At 44.5% G+C, this 20,317-nt stretch overlaps 1 protein-coding gene across 8 annotated transcripts in view; it reads left to right on the top strand.

The window, feature by feature from the left end:
• Positions 1-20,317, top strand: part of Atf1 (activating transcription factor 1) — a 63,450-nt gene that overhangs the window by 20,835 nt on the left and 22,298 nt on the right. For 6 of the 8 annotated variants that reach the window (XM_059247335.1, XM_059247338.1, XM_059247343.1 and 3 more), the window contains 4 exons: positions 585-685; positions 10,848-10,978; positions 15,805-15,984; positions 16,066-16,225. In XM_059247335.1, coding sequence (XP_059103318.1) covers positions 585-685; positions 10,848-10,978; positions 15,805-15,984; positions 16,066-16,225 — 572 coding nt within the window. Of the gene's footprint in view, positions 1-584; positions 686-10,847; positions 10,979-15,804; positions 15,985-16,065; positions 16,226-17,263; positions 17,301-19,600; positions 19,779-20,317 lie in introns of those variants that run through there. The other 2 variants (XM_059247337.1, XM_059247342.1) reach the window with 2 other exon arrangements.

Here is a 20,317-nt window from a genome sequence, read left to right as displayed (position 1 = left end):
TTGTGTGTCCCGTCGTCGTCGTCGTCGTCGTCGTCCGTGTCCCCCCCCCCCCCCCCCCCCCCCCCCCCCCCCCCCCAGTGCTGGGATTAAAGGCGTGCACCACCACTGCCAGGCTCAGAAGTGTCTTTTTATTTGTAACCAGTAGAATAATACCATTTCAAGGCTTATTTACATATGTATTTATGTATATCAGTGCTTTGTCTACATGTCTGCATACTGGGAATGAACTTTGAACCTCTAGAAGAGCAGCCAGTGTTCTTAACCGCTCAGCCATCTCTCCAGCCCCCAGTTAGTACCATATTATTGGAGACATAAGTTCTGTTAGCACCGGGCTACTGTATTGTATGTTCTTTCCTTTTTCTTCTTGGTTTCTCTGTTCTAGATCTGCCTCCCGGGGGCTGCGATTAGAGGGGGGCTGTGCCCGTTTGTTTCTTCAGTGGCTATGCTCCCACTTTCCTCTGTTAGACCTGAGGAGTGATGTGCAGTGAATTGGGGTGACAGGAGACAGATCATTTCTTTGAAAGTAAAAACTCGATTCTTTCCCTGTCTGCATTCAGCATATTAAAATCAGTTCTGATTTTTAGGTGTCATCTTTATCAGAAAGTGAGGAGTCTCAGGACTCATCTGACAGCATAGGCTCCTCACAGAAAGCTCACGGGATCCTGGCTCGGCGCCCATCTTACAGGTTGGTACTTTGTTATCAAACGTGTTCAGATAGTTCTGTGAAAATACAGAGGGCGAGCATGGTTAGGCAAGGTCGCCGTTAGGAAAGGTACGGTGGAAGCGGGTTAAGCTAAAGGATTTAGGCTTCAAATAGTTTGTTGTTTGTGAGATCTTTCTATATAGATCAGGCTGTCCTCAAACTCAGAGATCCCCCCTCCCTCTTCTCCCAAGTGCTGGGATTCAAAGCATATGTCATTGTGCCCTGCTGGCAGTTTTTACTCTAAAAGCCATATAAAAGCAGGACTGCCAAGTGTAGGGTTGAACTGTAGTGTATGCTGTGTCTTCTCTTTCTGAGTCTGAGCCTTAGTCCAGCCCCTTGTGTAGCTTGTCTGAAATACGTCTACATTCCACGTAACTCCTGTGTGTGCTTACCAGAAGCCTCAACTTACCTCTTCCTGACGGACCTGAGACAGTAAAGTCTGTCTTCTGTAGCTCTTTTTGGTACTTGTTAGTGCTTTTAGACTCACTTATGTTCATGGTGTTTGCCTGTGTGCCTTTGTGTGTGGCATGTGTGTTCAGGAGGCTAGAAGGTGTCAGATCCCCTGGAACTGGAGTTATAGGTGGTTGTGAGCTGCCATGTGGGTGCTGGGAACTGAACCTGGGTTCTCTGCTAAAACAGTAACCATTGAGCCATGTTTCTAGCCCCTTAGAATCCCATTTGAGCCTGGTGGTGGTGGCACACACCTTTAATCCCAGCACTTGGGAGGCATATCTCTTTGAGTTCGAGGCCAGCCTGGTCTACAGAGTGAGATCCAGGAAAGGCACCAAAATTAGACAACAGAGAAACCCTGTCTGGGGGTGAGGGGGATTCCATTTGAAGGGGGATGGCCATAATTTTCTGTGATGCCGGGTCTTAGCATTATAACCATCCCTTAGATGGCAAGTAATGACTTGCTCGGTTAATCGGGATCTGTAAGTACTACGACCAGCTGACAGAGGACCTTTGGAATTGTCTGTAATTTCATATGGATAGGAAGGAGTAGGGATATATTTGGAGTGAGTGAATTTGTGACAGGTCCATGGTAGAATTGACCAAATCTGGAGGCTGTGTGGTAGGAGGAATCAGAATGATGAAGCCTGTAAACACTGTAGTAAGATCTTAGGTGGTGTGAGAGAAGTATGTATAGGGTCAGTATGTCTGTAGAATAAATAGGAATGAATTACCAGGTGTGAATCAAGGCGACACTAATTTGATCTTTGTTTGAAGGGGACAGGCAGAGTTTGTAAGGCAGCTGAAGAGCTCCTTCAGCTAAGGACAGAATAATGCAGGGTAGACCGCAGGAGGGAGCTGGTCTGCTGTTCTAGAGCCTGGGCCAGCCCCCTAGTGAGGGCACGTCCCTGCTACTAGGTCCCACTGTCTCTCCACAGCACAGGTTCACCACCAAACACATAGTGTTTCAGAGGACGCCTCCCCAAAACAAAGTGACAATTTTGGGGGGTGGGGAAAATCCTAAAGAATGTGATTGAAAACGATAAAGAGCTACGAGAAATAATATGTTATTAGTACACAAGTACACAGAACCTCCCATCATGAAATCACCATGGACTCTGTGTCTAATTTAAGTCAAGAAAGACAACAAGAGGAATCAAACCCACACTGGACCAGGAGATTGGGAGGACTTTGAAAAGGAAGAAAACTAGAAAGATAGGTCCTGAGGTCTGCTGAGAAATTTAAAATAAGTATTAGAGCAGTTTAGATGTGACTGAAGAATTGGGTAGTTGGAGGCGAAGGAAGGCCCTGAGTAGATGACCTAAGATGAGCACAGGAAGTAAATAGAAGTGAGGAGGGAGGCGATAGGCTGGGCAGGCACGACCTACAGCCATCTAATTTACTCCCTCAGGAGAGGATGGGTGTTTCCAGGGCCTGAGTTGTTGGCTTCAGAAAGCAAGATTCCCAAATGAGAAATGTATGCAGAACTGTGTCTGGGTGAGTCTTAAGGAAAAATTGGAGAATACCAGATTTAAACATGAGTGTTGTTTTCCTGGTGCTGGTAAATATGTGCTAGGCAAGCTATGACTGAGCTATGTTCCCAGCCCAGATAACCATTGGATTTTAAAAAGATTATCTAGAAAGGAATGGCCACTAAGCTAACAAACAGCAGGTGGTCTTGAACAGCAGCGTTAGACATAATGGACTAAAACCTACCTTTTGGCCTGGAATTCTGTACTCAGGGATGTACCCCAGTGGTTACGTCTTTCCTGCATGTACAAGGCCCTGGTTTGTCCTTGTGCTAACCCAGAGATAAGTGTTTACTTCAGTTGGCTTCTTAGAACACTAGCTGTGACTCATTTGGTGGCTTGGTAATACAATAGGGAACTGGAAATGCATGTCAATGTGGAGCACTTAACCTGTATGTGTAAGGCCCTGGGTTTGGTCCCCAGTACCACAAGAAGGGGAAGGAAAGGGAGAATATGGGGGTACTTCAGACAGGAATAGTCTCTTGGAATTTTATACTGATTACTATAGACTTATCACAAGCTATTAAAAGTAGTCACTAGCCAGGCAGTGGTGGTGCATGCCCTTAATCCCAGCACTCAGGAAGCAGAGCCAGGCAGATCTCTGTGAGTTCAAGGCCAGCCTGGTCTACAGAGGGAGATCCAGGACAGGCACCAAAACTGCACAGAGAAACCCTATCTCGAAAACAAACAAACAAAAAAGTAGTCACTAAAAGAACCAAAAAGTTGGATTTTTAAACTTGCGCAGAATAGTTCTTGAATCAAGTACTTACTTGTCTTACACCCACTTGATTAAGCAGAAAACCACCTGCATACAAGTATAAAGGGTGAAACCATACTGAGCAGTATTGGTGGATCTCTGTGAGTTCAAGGCCGGCCTGGTCTTTAGAGTGAGTTCCAGGACAGCCAGGGCTGTTACACAGAGAAACCCTGTCTTGAAAAACAAACCGGAGGGGGGGGGGGGGGGAACGACGACGGGACCGGCTGGGCGCGCTGGAGAGATGGCTCAGCGGTTAAGAGCTCTTCCAAAGGTCCTGAGTTCAATTCCCAGCAACCACAAGGTGGCTAACCACCTGAAATGAGATCTGGTGCCCTCTTCTGGTTGGCAGGGATACACGCAGACAGAATACTGTATACATAATAAATAAATAAATCTTAAAAAGAAAAGAAAACCAAACGGGGGGGGGGGGGGGGGGGCATGAAGAGCGAGTACCAGAGTGCTTGACTGCCTTAGTGTGTGGTAGGAAGGACTTGACTGGGTTTTGTTCCCTAAGCTGAGCACCAAAGGAGGCTAGAATCTGAGAAGCAGCTTCCCAAGGTAAGGCTTAGGTTACTACCCAAAGCTGAACTCAGCAGGAAGTCCTCATATACATGGAGGTGAACTACCTGAAAAGTGGGAGAAGGAACTTGTGAAGGTTGTCATCCAGCCTCTGCACTCGCACACACACGCACACACAGACACATCAGTAAATGACAAAGTCTGCAGAAGTAGTACTAGGCAGAAGAAACTTTCTGTGACATCCCATTGTACACTTTAGCAAATGAAGGCTAGACAGGGCTTCCCGTGCACATGTGGACTTTTGAAGACAGAAGGATGTACAGGAGAATCTGTCCTAGGCACAGATCCTAACAACCACAGAAGCTTTGAGAACTGAATTGGTACTGGAACCACAGTAGAGAGAAGGCCTGTCAGAACGTTAGTTTAGACATGACTAGATTGATAGTAGGCTAAAACATTCTCTGTAGGATTCAAACAAGACTCAGATAACAGACTACTGAAAATGTCTGAAATCACTTGGCCTGAAAAAGTCCGTTGTTGGGTGGGTGAGGGGGCTGTTAGCAGATTCTAACACCTAGATAGCAGAGATGATGGAATTACATGGTACAGACTTAGAAGGGACTGTTATGAAAATGTTCTAGCAAGTAAGAGTTAGTCCTCTTGAAATAAATGGAAATAGAAACTCTGGGCAGACATGAAGAGAAATGTAACAGAAGTAAAACTCAGATATGTTCAAAAGGAGATTGGGGAGAAAAGAAAAAAGTCCATTTTGGAGACTAGTGAAGAGAGACAGGAAAGCTCTCCGGCACCCTCTGAAACAAGGGTCTGACATGGAGAAGGGAACATCTGCTGTAAAGGGAGAGTCTGGTGACGGCTGCACACCCTGGGGTAACTAAAGGCTGGACAGACACACTGCAGACGGGATAACTGCATGGTGGTTGGTTCTGTCTTCACACCTTTTCTTTTAAAAGGCAAAGACGTGTGCATGAATACATGTGTCACAGCTAACAATTGACAAGACAAGTAAGCAAGTTGGTTAACACTAGCAACCAGTGGAATAAAATGGTTTGGGGAAGCATCCACCAAACAACTGTACAAAGCACATTATTCATGTACCAAAGACACAACTTTGCACTGAGTGTGGTAGTTCATCCCTATAAACCTGGACTTGTAAAGCTGAGGCAGGAGGATTACTTCTGAGTTTGAGGCCAACCTAGTCTATAGCGTAAGACCTGTTTCAAAAACAAAACAAACTGCTGAGTATGGTGACATAAGAAGGTAGTAGAGTTCTTGAATTTGAAGTCATCCTGCTTCTACACAGCTGCAGGCCAGCCAGGGTAGGGCCCTGTTTCAAAGGAAGAAAAAGGAAATGCCACACCTGGGTTACGACAAACCTTTTTTTTATATAGACTCAACATATATTTATTAAGGAAAAGAAAGCTCTCAAGAAGAGGAATGCCCTTAGCAATTTAAAAGAACTGAAATCATATATGTTCTCATACTAGAATTAGACTAATAGAAATATAATAGGAAAATCTCCAAATAATTGGAAATTAAACTAAGAAACATTTCGTTTGCCAAACAGGAAGTCTTTCTGTTTTTCGAGACAGGATTTCTCTGTGTATCCCTGTGTAGATGGAGTTTTTCATCTGGACCACGTGCTTCCCAGTAAATGCACGGAGACCTCTTATTTATCAGAAAATGCTCAGCTGGTAGCTTTGGGCTTGTTACTAACTAGCTCTTACAATTTAAATAAACCCATTTCTATTCACTTATGTGCTGCCACGTGGCTTACGGCTTGTTACCTCATTTTTCTACAAGTCCTGCTCCCTGTGCATCTGGCTGGCAGCTCCACCCTTCTTTTTCCCAGTGTTCTCTGTCTCGCTCTCCTACCTGTAACCTCTTCCTGCCTAGCTGTTGGCTAGTTGACTCTTAATTAAACCAACAAGAGCAACACATCTTCACAATGTGCAAAAGGATTATTCTACAGCACCCTGGATGTCCTAGAACTCACTCTGTAGACCAGGCTGGCTTCGAACTCATCACCTGCCTCTGCCTCCCGAGTGCTGGGACTAAAGGCACACTGCCTGGCTGTTAAACAGGAAGTCTTAAAGGAAGTTAGAATTGGGCTAGAAAAATGGCTTAGCCGTTAAAGCCTAGGCTCACAACCAAAAATGCAAGAGCTCGGTTCCCAGCACCCATGGCTGTCTCTCCAGCCACCAAAAATTTAAAAAAAAAAAAAAAAGGAATTGTCTTGTTTTCATAGTAGTTGTTCTTTTTTTTTTTTTTTTTTTTTTGAGACATGGTCTCACACCATGTCGCACTGGCTGGTCTAGAACTTGGAGCAGTCCTCCTGCCTTAGCCTCTGGGGTGCTGAGATTACAAGTGTGAACTGAGCTATAATGGCCAGCTTGCATTTTAGTCTTCATCAGTTAAAAAACTTGTTAATACTGGGAATACACTTGAGTTGGTAGAATGCTTGCCTGACATACTCAGTCCCCAACACTGCATAAACCACACTGTAGTCCCAGCACTGCTCAGCAGGTAAAATGGCCTGCTTCCAAGTCTGCGGACCTTAGTTCAGTCCCTGGGACCTGTGTTGTGAGAGGGGAACCTATCCCCCTCTGGCACACACACATGCATAAAGACTAATAAAAATGCTTTCAAAGAACCAGGCTGCTCACACACATTTGTAATCTGAGCTCTTGAGACGTGGAGACAGGAAGATCAGGAGTTGAAGATCATCCTTGGCTAGGAAGAGAGTTCTGGGCTAAATGAGACTGTCTGGGAGTTGTGTCTGTGCAAAATATCAGATTTTGTGGGGTGTAACTCAAAATATTAATTACAGAAAGATTGACAGCATTAAACCCACCTGACTAGGGTATATACTTTTAATCCCGGCGTTTGAGAGGCAGAAACAGGTGGATCTCTGAGTTGGAAGGCAGCCTTCCAGCTGGTGAATTCCAGCTGGCACTGTGTAGAAGGATCCTGTCTCAAGAAACCAAGATAGGGAGTATTCGGCTGGTTGTCAAGGCCAAAATGAAGTTCAAAACTTTTGTGACTGAAGCAAGAACTGCTAACGGTATTTCAGTACACCTTCTCACACTCAGAGGAAGATCATGTCCTCCCCTCTTTCCTAAGAGCTGAGACTGAAGTACGGTGTTCAGTCTATTCCAAAGGATGAAGAAGTGCAGGTTGTCTGAGGACAAACAAAGGCCAGCAGATTGGCAAAGTGGTCCAACTGTACGGGAAGAAATACGCCATCTACAGCAAGACAAGGCTAATGGCATAACTGTCCGTGTGGGCATCCACCCAGCAAGGTGGTTATCACCAGGCTAAAGCTGGACAGAGACCGCAAAAAGATCCCGGAAAGGGGAGCCAAGTCTCAACAGTAGGAAAGGAGAAGGGCAAATACTGATACAAAATATAGTTAGTCTAGAATACATCATTATAATGATAAATGCTAAACAAAAGATTATCTGTCTATCTATCTTTTTTTTGAGACAGGGTCTTACTGTGTATCTGTGACTGGCCTGGAACTCACTGCCTGCCTCTGCCTCTGGGATTAAAGGTGTGCACCACTAAGGTCAGCTCAATTATTGTCCTTTTTAAAAATTTAACAGCCGGGCGGCGGTGGCGCACGCCTTTAATCCCAGCACTCGGGAGGCAGAGGCAGGCGGATCTCTGTGAGTTCGAGGCCAGCCTGGGCTACAGAGCGAGTTCCAGGAGAGGCACAAAGCTACACAGAGAAACCCTGTCTTGAAACAGTTATTTATTGAGCCCTACACACCCAACTTTATATGTGCTTGTGCACACACAAGGGAAAAAAAAAAAAGGAAAAGAGAAAGAGGCTGGGCAGTGGTGGTGCATGCCTTTAATCCCAGCACTTGGAAGGCAGAGGCAGGCGGATCTCTGAGTTCGAGGACAGCCTCGCCTACAGAATGACTTCCAGGACAGCCAGGGCTACACAGAGTTCTCACAAGGAACCCTTCCCTCTTTGGGCCAGCTCTCTTTGTGCATGAATGGGGAAGCTACTTGATTTGCTTGCTTGTAACTCATTCACTTGAGGGGTTTTCCAGGAATTCCCGGCAGCTGTGCTGTGTTTCCAAGGTTTCCTTTCTGGGAAGGTTTCCTTTACAGTCTCTCCTGGAGTTCTGCTGACAGCTGTGCTTGGGGACAAACAAGTGGCTTCTCTGTTCTTGTATGTAGATCTGGGATAAAACTAGCTTACTAGGAGTGAGAGTCAGACCCTGTGTTCCTTTCTCCGGGACCCTGCCCTTGATTCTGCCTTGTCTCAGAGCAGGTTTGTCCTTGCAGTACCAGCTCCAACAGACTACCTCAGGAACAGGGAGGCAGAGTTCCTTCCATCTTGTTAGTTACCGCTGTACACATGAACATTGCCATGGTAAACTAAGCTGAGGGAGTGCTGGAGAATTAATTCAGAGATCTGTCCTGTCCAGACAGCAGAACCTGCGGTTAAACTCTAGAATTCCTGAGTCAAGGTCACTTGAGGATGATTGACAGGGCAAGGAGTTTCTGGGATTTAAAGCCATTCCTAGCCACAGATCTGACTGCATTGTGATGACTCAGACTCTGCTCTCTTGTGACTCTGAGATCTATTTCAGCAGCTGGCTGAGTTTAAAGACTGCATGCTCCTGGCTCCCCTGGAGAATTCAAATGGGGTGATTCGATAGAGCACACTGAGCTGTATCGCTGCCTGGGGGGCCAGCCCTCAGCAGTGCAGAGCTCAGAGGGGATCCACAGTCTGTGTGTACCAGACTTCTTTATCTGGGGGGGGGGGGGGGTTAAGGGAGAAAGACACACACTCTTTCAGGCAATATAAAAATTAGAGTGTGGTTACATTGTTTTTCAAGTGAATAATTACAATGAATACAAATAAAAAAGAGCATGTTTTCCATATCCCTTACCATAATTAAACAGTTTAGGTATAACAGGTGAAAAATTATCCCAAGAACCCATGTACATTCATACCCAAGCAACTTGTTATAGATTAACAATGTATAAGCAAGCAAGATAGTCTGCCAGTAAAAGTCCTGACTGAGAAGACTGAGTTTTGCAGTTACAAAGAAAGGTCCAACTACTTTATTACTTATCTTGAAAGGTAATCTTATAAGGAATCTTAAAGGAATCACAAATCTAAACTTTTATATATGAAATAGAATCAGTCAGCTCTACTTTAAATCTTTATGATACATACCCAACAATAGTTTTTTGTGGTTTTTTTTTTTTCCTCCTCGAGACAGGGTTTCTCCGTGTAGTTTTGGTTCCTGTCCTGGAGCTCGCTCTGTAGACTAGGCTGGCCTCGAACTCAGAGATCCACCTGCCTCTGCCTCCCCAGTGCTGGGATTAAAGGTGTGCACCACCGCCGCCCAGCCCCAACAATTGTTTCTTATATCAGGAGATTGAGGGCAGAAATGGGTACAAGAAATTAATCATCACCTAATCCTAGCAAGAAAAGTGCGTCAGCTAATAATAATTGGACTGCTTTGTTCTTGTTCCCTGACCTTAAAGAGTTCCTCACTCAACTATGTGCCTTTCTAAAACTTTGTCTTCTTGGGTTTTTTACCTCAAAAACATCTTAGTCTAAGTTATTTTCAGAGCTTTGTTTCAGCTGTGATGCACTCTGAAACCTGTGAACACATCTCCCAACACTAAGGTTAAAAGAATTTAAACTACCTGGGCTACTGGGACTCGATTGTTTTTATTAATTATTAACCTAAGCCACAGTCTATGTGGTTCCTCAATAGAAACTCATGTGTTCTAGCAGTGTGACACTTCCTTGTTTTATTTTTTTTTAATCACCAAAACTCTATTTAGACTAGCATTATTATCATCAATTAGATAGTACAGCTTAGGAAAAAATCATAATAATCCACAGGTAAAAATGCCCAGTAGTTGGACTGGAGAGATGGCTCAGAGGTTAAGAGCACTGGCTGTTCTTCCAAAGGTCCTGAGTTCAATTCCCAGCAACCACATGGTGGCTCATAACCATCTGTAATGAGATCTGGTGCCTTTTTCTGGCCTGCAGGCATACATGCAGGCAGAACACTGTATACATAAATAAATATTTAAAAAAAAATGTCCAGTAAAACAGCATGTATCCAAGAGATAAACACACCACATTACAGGCAGTGGGGATCTCCCCACACCCATTCACACCATGCCAGTACCAGAGAAAGATACAGCAAACATGTGAAGGCACAGCAGAAGCTAAAGACATTCTGGAGTCAGTGGTCTCGGGGCCTTGCCTATCCGAGATTGACCCATCAGGGATTTGCCTCCTGGTGGGCTGACAACTGAAGTCAACTGCCATCTATCCGCTGCCCCTCTGACATGGCCACCTGCAGGGCTGACTTAGGACTGACTTCTGCTTTTGGTTATCTCTGCTCTGTCTTTGAAACGGTTCATTTCAAATTCCTGATCTGAAGTAATCCTCCTGCCTTAGCCTGCCAAACTGAGACTAAAGGCATATAGCACCACATCCAGTTAGATATTGCACTATTAACCTGGACAGGGGTGGTGGCTCCTGTAATGCCAGCACTTGGGAGCCTGGCTGGGGTAGTGAGGCTACCCTCACACAGAGGGAGGGCAGGAGACTGTCTTTGTGTTTTTTTTTTTTTTTGGTTTGGTTTTTTTTTTTTTTTTTATGTATACAGTGTTCTATCTGCATGCATGCCTGCACACCAGAAGAGGGCACCAGATCACATTATAGATGGTTGTGAGCCACCATGTGGTTGCTGGGAATTGAACTGAGGACCTCTGGAAGAACAGGCAGTGCTCTTAACCTCTGAGCCATCTCTCCAGCCCGAGACTGTCTTTGTAAGTCACTGTCATTAACAGAGTTTTGTTTTGTTTTGTTTTTTAACAGGAAAATTTTGAAAGACCTCTCTTCTGAAGATACACGGGGCAGAAAAGGAGACGGAGAAAGTCCTGGTATTTCTGCTGTCACGTCTATGTCTGTTCCAACCCCCATCTATCAGACCAGCAGCGGACAATACAGTATGTATAGAGTTGTTCCATGTATAGTAGACACACAAAACTAACTGTGGAAAGACATGTCTACAGAAAGACTGCCATTAGTAACACATGTGTGCTTCTGCATGACCTCAGCAACTTTGTGAGATAGGAGTTGACCGTGGGTGAAGGAGTAGAGATTTAGAAAGGTAGATAGGTTTCCCCTGGTGTGGTGGCAAGGCCCATTATCCTATCACTTGAGATACTGAAGTTCAAGGCCAGCCAGGACTCCGTAGTGAGTCCCTGGACCGTCACTGTGTAATGAGACTGCCTCAGAGAACAGTCTCTCCTGTGTACATGCTGCACCTCTCCCCCCATTAGATATTATCTCTAATGTCAAATAGCTTGTAAGTAATGGAGCCAGGATTCAGTTCCATCTGTCTGGTTCTAGAGATAGTTTGTGGAGAGGGGAAATCCTATGTACATGTGCTCTTTGGTCCCCTTAGGTCTGGGACCTTAATAATGCTGGTGGAAATTAATATTACTTCTGTATTAGAAGATTAAACAGGAAAGTTATATTTTCAGTTTGAGGTTAAGGATGAAGAAGAACTAAGACTTTGATGCAACGGTAGCATGCACCATGCGCAGTACTGGGCCGTCAGTGTAGAGAACCAAGCTGCTGGCTGTGGTGTGACTCCCAGCTCGGGACTAGTGAGGGTGGAAAGGGAAGTCAAGGAACACAGTGTGTCTGCCAGTCCAAGGTGTGCACACCCCAGCCAGTGTTCTGCCCAATCATTTAGGAAATGAAGTTCTTGCATTTGTTAAAATGACATTTAACAAAGTTAACAGATACAATGAACTCTGTGTGGCTCTGGCTGGCCTGTAACTAGCAGAGACCAGCCTCCCTCTGCCTGTGAGATTAAAGGTGTGTGCTCCCACACCCAGTGCTGCTAAGCATACTTATGTCTTTTATAATATTGGGCTTATGCTTTTCCATCTCCTAGATTTCCCCATATTTTCTTGTTAAATTGTTGGCAAACCTTAAGATTATCTTAGTGGTGGAACTCAGGAAGGTATTCCAGCTCCTCCTCTCTAGCACCCACTCAGCTCATGAGTGATGCCATTTACATGTAAGCTTTTCTCCTCGATTTTCCTGGCCAGTCGTCTATCCATCACTTTGGGAGTTTTGATAAATGTTGATATGTAAGACCACTCACAAGTCTGCTTGGCAGTCCCAGTCTAGCTGGACAGTGAAGTGCTTGACTGCCTTCCTTATACAGTCTGAGGGTCAATTCCCAGCACCAAAGAGAAAATGCTAGTAAGTCTGACTGGCCCCTTCGTAAAGTGCCTGTCCCATTTGACCACTTTTCAGCCCCTCTAACCACTGAGCACTTCCTACATCTCTGCATGGAGCCTCCAATCCTCTGTCGCCTGGCTCCTGTTATTACCTTAACTTTCTTTTCCATGCTTTACCAAAGTTACCTATTTAAAGTATCAACTAAACTGGTCATGGTGACCCACACCTGTAATCCCAAACTAGGAAGGCAAAGGCAGTAGGTTCAGGAGTTCAAGATCATTATTGGTTATATAGCAGGTTCGGGGCCAGCCTAGGTTAAATAAAGGAGGCCGTCTAAAACCAAATCAAACCGTGTAAGGATTAAATTGTCAAATAAGACTCTTGCTCCAGGCCCTGCAGTGGCTTTCTTTTCCACCTAGTGTAGTAGTGTCCCAGGCCTAAGGACTGTGCTCAGTTTCTGGCCACAGACTTCTGTGTACCTCTAGCCCACACAGCTTGTTTTAATTCTTCAGGTCTTTGAGCTTGTTATCCCTGGTTGGCCATTTCCTAACACGGATAGTCTAGTCTCATGCTAACCTCATTCCTCTGTTTAAAGCATCACTTAAAGGGACATTTTTTTTTTCATTTTTTAATTTTTAAGGCTGACTTCGTGTGTCTTTCTGTGTGCATAGGTATATGCACACAAAGAGGCCAGAAGAGGAAGTCAGGGGTACTCCTCTTTTGAGCTCCACCTCTTCCTTTGAGCCAGGGTCTCTCCCTAAACTTGACATAGATGGCAAGCTCCAGCAATCCCTGTTTCCACACCTCTTCAGAACTAGAGGTGTGCATAGGACACCTGACTTACTCCCTGAGCTCGCTCTTGAACTCCGGTGTCCTGATTGTGCGGCCAGCACTCTTGCCCAGTGAGCCATTTCTCCAGCTGTGGGACAGCTCTTTAAAATACAGTTCCCGTGCACGCTCCAGAGTTCTCTGGACATGTGGCTGCAGAAGTGACAGTGTGGAGACTAACACTGGCTTACCTAGAGCCGAATGTGCTCTGTTGTTGTGAACACTTGTTTCACTCACTGGCACCACCAACACACAGACTGCCAAAGGCAGCAGCTCAGAAAAGGAAGCTTAGGCAGAGATTCCAAGTGGTGAGTGTAACAAGTACAACTCCAGACTGGTGTTTGGGGCAGTGGAGTCCAGTGGGACTGCTGTGTGTGGTGGCAGTGTTTACAGTGTTCGGGACAGATATTTAGGGCTTGAAATGGGACTGGAGTTTTCTAATTTTATATGGTGGCTACTGTATTGAATAGTGCAGCTTTAGAATAAATAGGACAGGTAAATAAATACACACGGTAAATTAAAAGAGGGCATGTTGCAAAAAGAAAAAGTACATTGTTGCGTATATCTGATAGCCAAACACAGTCATCTGCAGCTATAAGTATTCCATACACATATTTGATATATGTTACTATCAGTCCGTATGAGAGGGCTAGGACAGGTGTGTACCAGAGATGGTGGGTACTTCAAGGTATGGAGAGCAGTCACCTCTATCCTAGAGTAAATAAATTAGAACAGATAATGAGACTGTTACAGATTTTTGAGAGTGAGAATCTGTTGCACAGAGAAGAAATTGAGAAAACTTGCAACTATTATTTCAAAAGGACTCTCTATCTAAAATAGCATTGAGTCGTGTACTGAGTGAGGTATGTGCAAATCTGTGTGCATGTGGTAGAGTTGAGTAGGAGCTTCTGGAAAAGTCATTTCAATTACAGCACTCCAGTACAGATGGCTAGGTTGTGACTTCCAGGTAGCCAAAGTTGGAGAGGGAAACAGTACTTAGTTTTGATGTGAAAAGGTGTGGAGTTCTGATACAGATTTATAGGGCATCTGTTTAGTCCCGCCTCTCGGGTGTGTCACTGAAGAGAGTGGGCACATGGGTGTGATTCAGTGAAGATGTCTGCAGTCGAATCTGGTGAATGAATACATTACATTTTCTTTTTTAATTATTGATGGTTGGTTGGGGTTTTTTTTTTTTTCTTATTATTTGAGGGGTGTTTTTTGAAATGGTTTCTCTGTGTAGTCCTGGTTGTCCTGAAACTCGCTCTGTAGACCAGACTGGCCTAACTCAGAGATCACCTGCTTCTGCCTCTGGAGTGCTAGGATTAAAGGTGTGCACCACCACACCTGGCTACATTGTTTATCACTTAAGTAGTGACATGTAAGCCAGTGTCTGCAGTAGAAAGAGCTGAAAACATGAGTGAGACTGACCTAGGCTAATAGTACCTAAAAGTATCAAAAATACTTTCAAGGGGCTGGAGAAATGGCTCAGAGGTCAAGAACATGTACTGCTCTTGCAGAAGACCCAAGATGGGTTCCCAGCACCCCTGTCTGAGAACTTACATGCACCTAGAACTCCAATTCTAGGGTATCTGACACCCTCTTTGAGACTCCCAGGGTATCTACACTCACACAAGCACAGACCCATACACAGATAAACATATTACATACACACAATTTAAAAATCTTTTTAAAATGCATTGAAAAAATTTTAACTTTAATGTCTTATATTTTTACATATTTCATAATAATGCATTATTCAGTTATTTTTGAGACAGGATATCACATGTAGCCCTGGCTAGCCAGGAACTGGCTATCTAGACCAAGTTCTGAACTCAGAGACCCCTCCCTGCTTCTGCTTCCCAAGTGCTGGGATTAAAGGGGGGGAGCATACCTGGCAAGACAATTTTTTTTTAATGTTTTAATTGGTGTGTGTGCACAGGAAGTGTGAAGATACCAGGTGAATTCAGGTCCTCAGGCAAGCATCTTTACTCACTAAGCCCTATCTCTAACCTCTAAAACACAATATTCTAATTCTCCACTTTTTAAATACCCATGCTAGCCTATTATGGTCTTGAACTCATGATCATCATACCTCCTAAGTGCTGGGATTACAGGTGTGTCACCATGCCCAGTTCAGATAAAACCCTAAAACGTTTGTTTATTTGTCCCCATCCCAAGGAAAAAAAGTTAGCCATTAGAACAAGCATGGTGATATAACATGCCTTCTTGGCCATATAGAGTCTGAGCATAGCCTAGGCTACGTGAGATAACTATCTCAAAAATAAATCCTTAGCCATTAGATCTCTCATTAATGCCCCAGAAATTTCTGTGGCAACATTAACATGAAATGTCCATGAATTCCAAAATACGCTATTTTTATGATTCATTGTATATTATTACACTGCCTGAGACTAAATCTCAGGTAGTATGTCTAAAGTATAAAATTTTAGGAAGACATTACATCATCAATAGTATTTAGTGATTTTTGCCAAGTAGAACTACATTCAGACCTATTCTCTATTTATTTATGTATTTTGGATTTTCAAGACAGGGTTTCTCTGACTGTTCTGGAACTGGCTCTGTAGACTAGGCTGGCCTCAAACTCACAGAGATCCACCTGCCTCTGCTGGGATTAAAGGCATGCACCACCACGGCCTGCCTTCAAACCTACTTAAATGTTTAGTTTTTATTCCCTTCATTGAATTACTATATAGCCTTATAACTAATTTTTTCTGTTTGATTAAAGTTGCCATTGCACCAAACGGAGCCTTACAGTTGGCCAGTCCAGGCACAGATGGAGTGCAGGGACTGCAGACATTAGCCATGACAAATTCCAGCAGTACTCAGCAAGGTACAATCCTCCAGTACGCACAGACTTCAGATGGACAGCAAATACTCGTCCCAAGCAACCAGGTGGTCGTACAGAGTAAGTGTGCTCCTTATCTACAGACATGTCCATGTCCTTTCTGGGGCACTTGATGAAAAACTCACTGTTTTGGCTCCACAGCTGCATCAGGAGACATGCAGACCTACCAGATCCGAACCACACCGTCTGCCACTTCACTGCCACAGACTGTGGTGATGACTTCTCCTGTGACTCTTACATCTCAGACAACAAAGACTGACGACCCCCAACTCAAAAGGGAAATACGGCTGATGAAAAACAGGTAGGTCAGTTTCCAGAGTGGTTAAGGTTCTGCACGTCTCAACGTAGTCATGTGACCTAACTGGGTAATCAGAAAGGAGGTTTGGGTCAGCGTTGTACTGTGTAGTAGGTTATGTCTAGTTCATGCCCAGGGGATCAGTGAGTTCATCTGTGAGTATCTGCAGTAAATGGCCTGTCACCTAGAGTTCTTCAGTTTGACTACAACCTTTCAAATAACCTTGTTTAGTGCTGGAGAGATGCTTCTCTGATAAAGAGCAGCTCAGAGCAATGGCTGCTCTTCCAGAAGAACCAGATTCAATTCCCAGCACCCACATGGTAGCTCCTAACTCCAATTCCAGGGGACCTTACATCTGATGTGGCCTCTCTGGGCAGTGCACACATATGCAGACATACATGCAGGCAAAACACCTAAAGTTGAAATAGCATTGTTAAGCAAAGCTATTCAAACAGCATTTCCTTGTTAAGCATACCCTAGAGATCCTGTGCTGTGGTTCTAGCACAGCAAATGCCAAAGTAAGCAACCCATGCAAGGTGCAGCAGCCGTGTGTGCTGGAAAGATAAGACACATACTGTAGTTTGTCAAGCTAACACCGTGCTAAACAGTACCAATATCACCTGAGCCTTTAGTGTAGCAGCTAGCCCCACCCCCGGGTGCCAGCAGCTGCTGTTAATGACGCTGCTGTTCACTGACAGCTGGTGTGGAGAGCAGTGACATGTGACACTTCCTTTCCCTAATAATTTCTCTGTACCATGTTATGCTGGTGGTAGCATTTTCCCCAAACTAGAACATCTTCCAAAATAGAATTGGTCACCTCAAACCCTGCCTCCACCTTCCGTAAAGCTAAAAGTCCATGTAGAATCATGAATCCTGTGTCATTTCACGCCTCCTTCACCAGTGGATTCAGTGTTTACTTATCCATATGAAACAGCTTGTCTGTCGGAAGTTTTTAATTTTACCAAAAGTCGGTGGTAGGGGCTGGAAACCTAGCTTAGCAGTTAGGAGGACACACCACTTTTTTGTTTGGTTTTGTTTTTTCAGACATGGCCTCATGATGTGTTAGCCCTAGCTGTCCCAGAACTCACAGATCTACCTGCCTCTGCCTCCCAAGTGCTGAGATTTAAGGTGTACACCACCAACCCAGCTGTTCTTTTAGAGGATCCAAGTGTCATGCCCACCATCCATGTTGGATGGATGTAACTCCAGCTCCAGGGGATTTGACACCTTCTAGCCTCAGAGTACCTGCATGCAAAAAAGAGAGATTGTAGCAATATAGTATCACATCTTTAGACTCTACCTCTTTTGGTTCTGTTCCCTTGAGTTTGATGTTTTGTTTCTATTTTTGGTGTTGAGAATCAAAAACTCAAAACTTTACACTTGCTAGGCAAGCACCCCTGTCACTGAGCTGTACCCACCAGTCCTTAGAACAGTGGTCACCCAAGACCATTGGAAAAGAGTTATTTACAGTAGCAAAACTACAGTTAATGAAGTAGCAATTGAAATAGTTTTATGTTTGGGGGTCACCACAACATGAACTGTATATTAAAGGTTCACAGCATCAGGAAGGTTGAGATCCTTTCCTTTATAGGAATCTACAACTAAGTTTCTGAAGCCCTTTGAACCTCACTCACAAGGGGTGGGATGAACTCTCAGCTCCTCTTGTTCATTTTTCCAGAGAGGGTTTCTTTGTTTAGTCCTGGCTGTCCTGAAACTCACTCTGTAGACCAGGCTGTCCTCAAACTCACAGAGATCCGCCTGCCTCTGCCTCCCGAGTGCTGGGATTAAAGGCGTGCGCCACCACCGCTCAGAGTTTTTGTTTTACTTTTGTGTGTGGAGGCGCTCATGATGTCAGAGGCTTTAGTTCCCGGGCGCTGGAGTTAGAGATGCTGGGAGCCGGTTCAGGTCTGCTCTTACAGCCGAGCCACCTCTCCAGCCCTGCTACTTTTTTTTTTTTTCAACGTGTGTGGATATTTTCTGTGAGTATGTCTGTGCCTGGCACCCACAGAGGCCAGAAGAGGGTGTCAGATCCCTGAAACTGAAATTATAGATGGTTGTGAGCCACCAGTGGGTGCTGGAAATTGAACCTGGGGTCCTCTGCAAGAGCAGCCAGTGTTTTTTGTTCGTGTGGGTTTTTATGTGTGTACTTTTGCCTGCATGTATGTATGTACAGTACATGCATGTCTGGTGCCCACAGAGATCAGAAGAGGGCATTGGGTCCTCTTGGACTGGAGTTACATAGACAGATGTGAGCTGCCATGTGGGTGCTGGAATCAAACCTGAGTCACCAGGAAGAGCAACGAGGGCTCTTAGTTACCACTGAGCCATCTCTCCTGCACCCATTGTTCGACTTCCATACCATAGGAATGGCTTCTTTCATGGACCTACCTCTGTATACTTCTCACCTCTCTCACCCTTCCAGATTCAAGAGATTCAGGGCCTTCTCTAGAGTAGACCTTGGATTACGGGAACCTTACGGCTGTTTTGATCTGGGCAGACCACAGAAACTTTCAGCCTTTCATCTTCTGGCTTACATGCTCCCTGGAGTCGCCCTTTCATTCAGTCTGGATGGATGGATGGCTGGGAGGTCTTGCTCTGGCCTGACTTAGCTTTCACCAAGCATGAAGGTCACTATAGGGTTATAAGAGGCCTGACTTCCATATACATCTTCAAGGAGAGAGTCAGAGACAGGAAGAGCCATTTGAAGAGTCCGAATATACACTACATTTCTAAGAACTTACCATCTTCGGTGGGCAGTTTGTGACTCCAGCAGATGGTTAAAATGGAAGCATCAAGGGCTGGAGAGATGGCTCAGAACCATCTGTAAGGAGATCTGGTGCCCTCTTCTGGCATGTAGACAGAACACTGTATATAATAAATAAAAAAGGGTAAATCACAGATCAAGATAGTTCAGCAGATCCAGGCTCTCGTCTGGAACCTAGTGACCTGAAGGTGGGAGGAGAGAGTCAGCTCCACACAGCTGTCCTTTGACCTCCGTGCCTGTGCGCCCTGTGGCACATGTGTCCCCTTCCATACACCAAGTTAAAACTATTTTAACTCAATCACCATGAAACATTTACCTCCTTCTTAAATATATATATATATATATATATATATTTTTTTTTTTTTTTTCATTTGTCTGTGTAGCCCGTGCTGGCCTGGAACTGGCTGTGTGGCCAACAATGACTTTGTGATTTTGTTCCCACTTTTGAGTCCTAGGACTGTCAGACTCCACCAAGTGGAGTCTTGTGTGGTGCTGAGGATGCTGAGGATCAAGCCCAGGGCTTTGTACATCCCAGACAAGCACTGCACCAATTGAGCCATGCCCCCATCCCCTTAATTGCATTTAGACATATTACTACATTCACTTTAATATATCAGGCAGGAAAACTTGCTTCTTGGGAGAAAATGCATATATAATGGGTAACTTTATGTACTGTGTGCAAGAGGAGAACAGGGACCCAGAAACAAGGAATGACAGCAGAAGCCGAGTCACAGATGGAGGGAGTTTAAAGCGTGGCTGGGTTTTTTCAGCTACACACACACAGAGACCAAAGGTAATGTCTTTAAAGCAATAAAAATTAGCATAAAAGAATCATGTGGATACATACAAGTTTAATTAAAAATAAAACATTTCTTTACTAAAACGTGACAGTAGGGATTGCTATCATTTGCTTGTGTCTCTATGAATGAGTTTGGTAAAAAGACAGAGACTATTTTGGAGGTTCCAAGAGATGAAGAGATAAATGAAGTGCATATGTAAATAGAAGAAAATTGATGAGAGCTGTATCTAGAAACTCCAAGGAAGGGTCTTAAGTGTTAAAGAGTGCTTGTTCCATGTATGCAAAGCTTGGTTTGATCCCCAGTATCACACACAACCAGGTGTGGCGCAGGCAGGAGGTGGAAGTAAAATTCAGGATGTTCAGGGGAGGTTGGAGGCCAGCCTGGGTTACATGAGACCCTGTCTCAAAAAAGATGGGGGTTTACTTCTCACAAGATGACCAGCTACGTACAGTTTTTAAAGATTGATGAAACGTGGAACCTGTAGGAAAGAAACTAAGACTCTGATGAGGTTAGTGATGAACTAGACCCTCAGGG

Source organism: Peromyscus eremicus, chromosome 20 (assembly GCF_949786415.1).
Source record: "Peromyscus eremicus chromosome 20, PerEre_H2_v1, whole genome shotgun sequence".
NCBI lineage: Eukaryota > Metazoa > Chordata > Mammalia > Rodentia > Cricetidae > Peromyscus > Peromyscus eremicus.
Note: the sequence above shows the minus strand (reverse complement) of the source record. Positions and strands in the feature narration are given on the sequence as shown.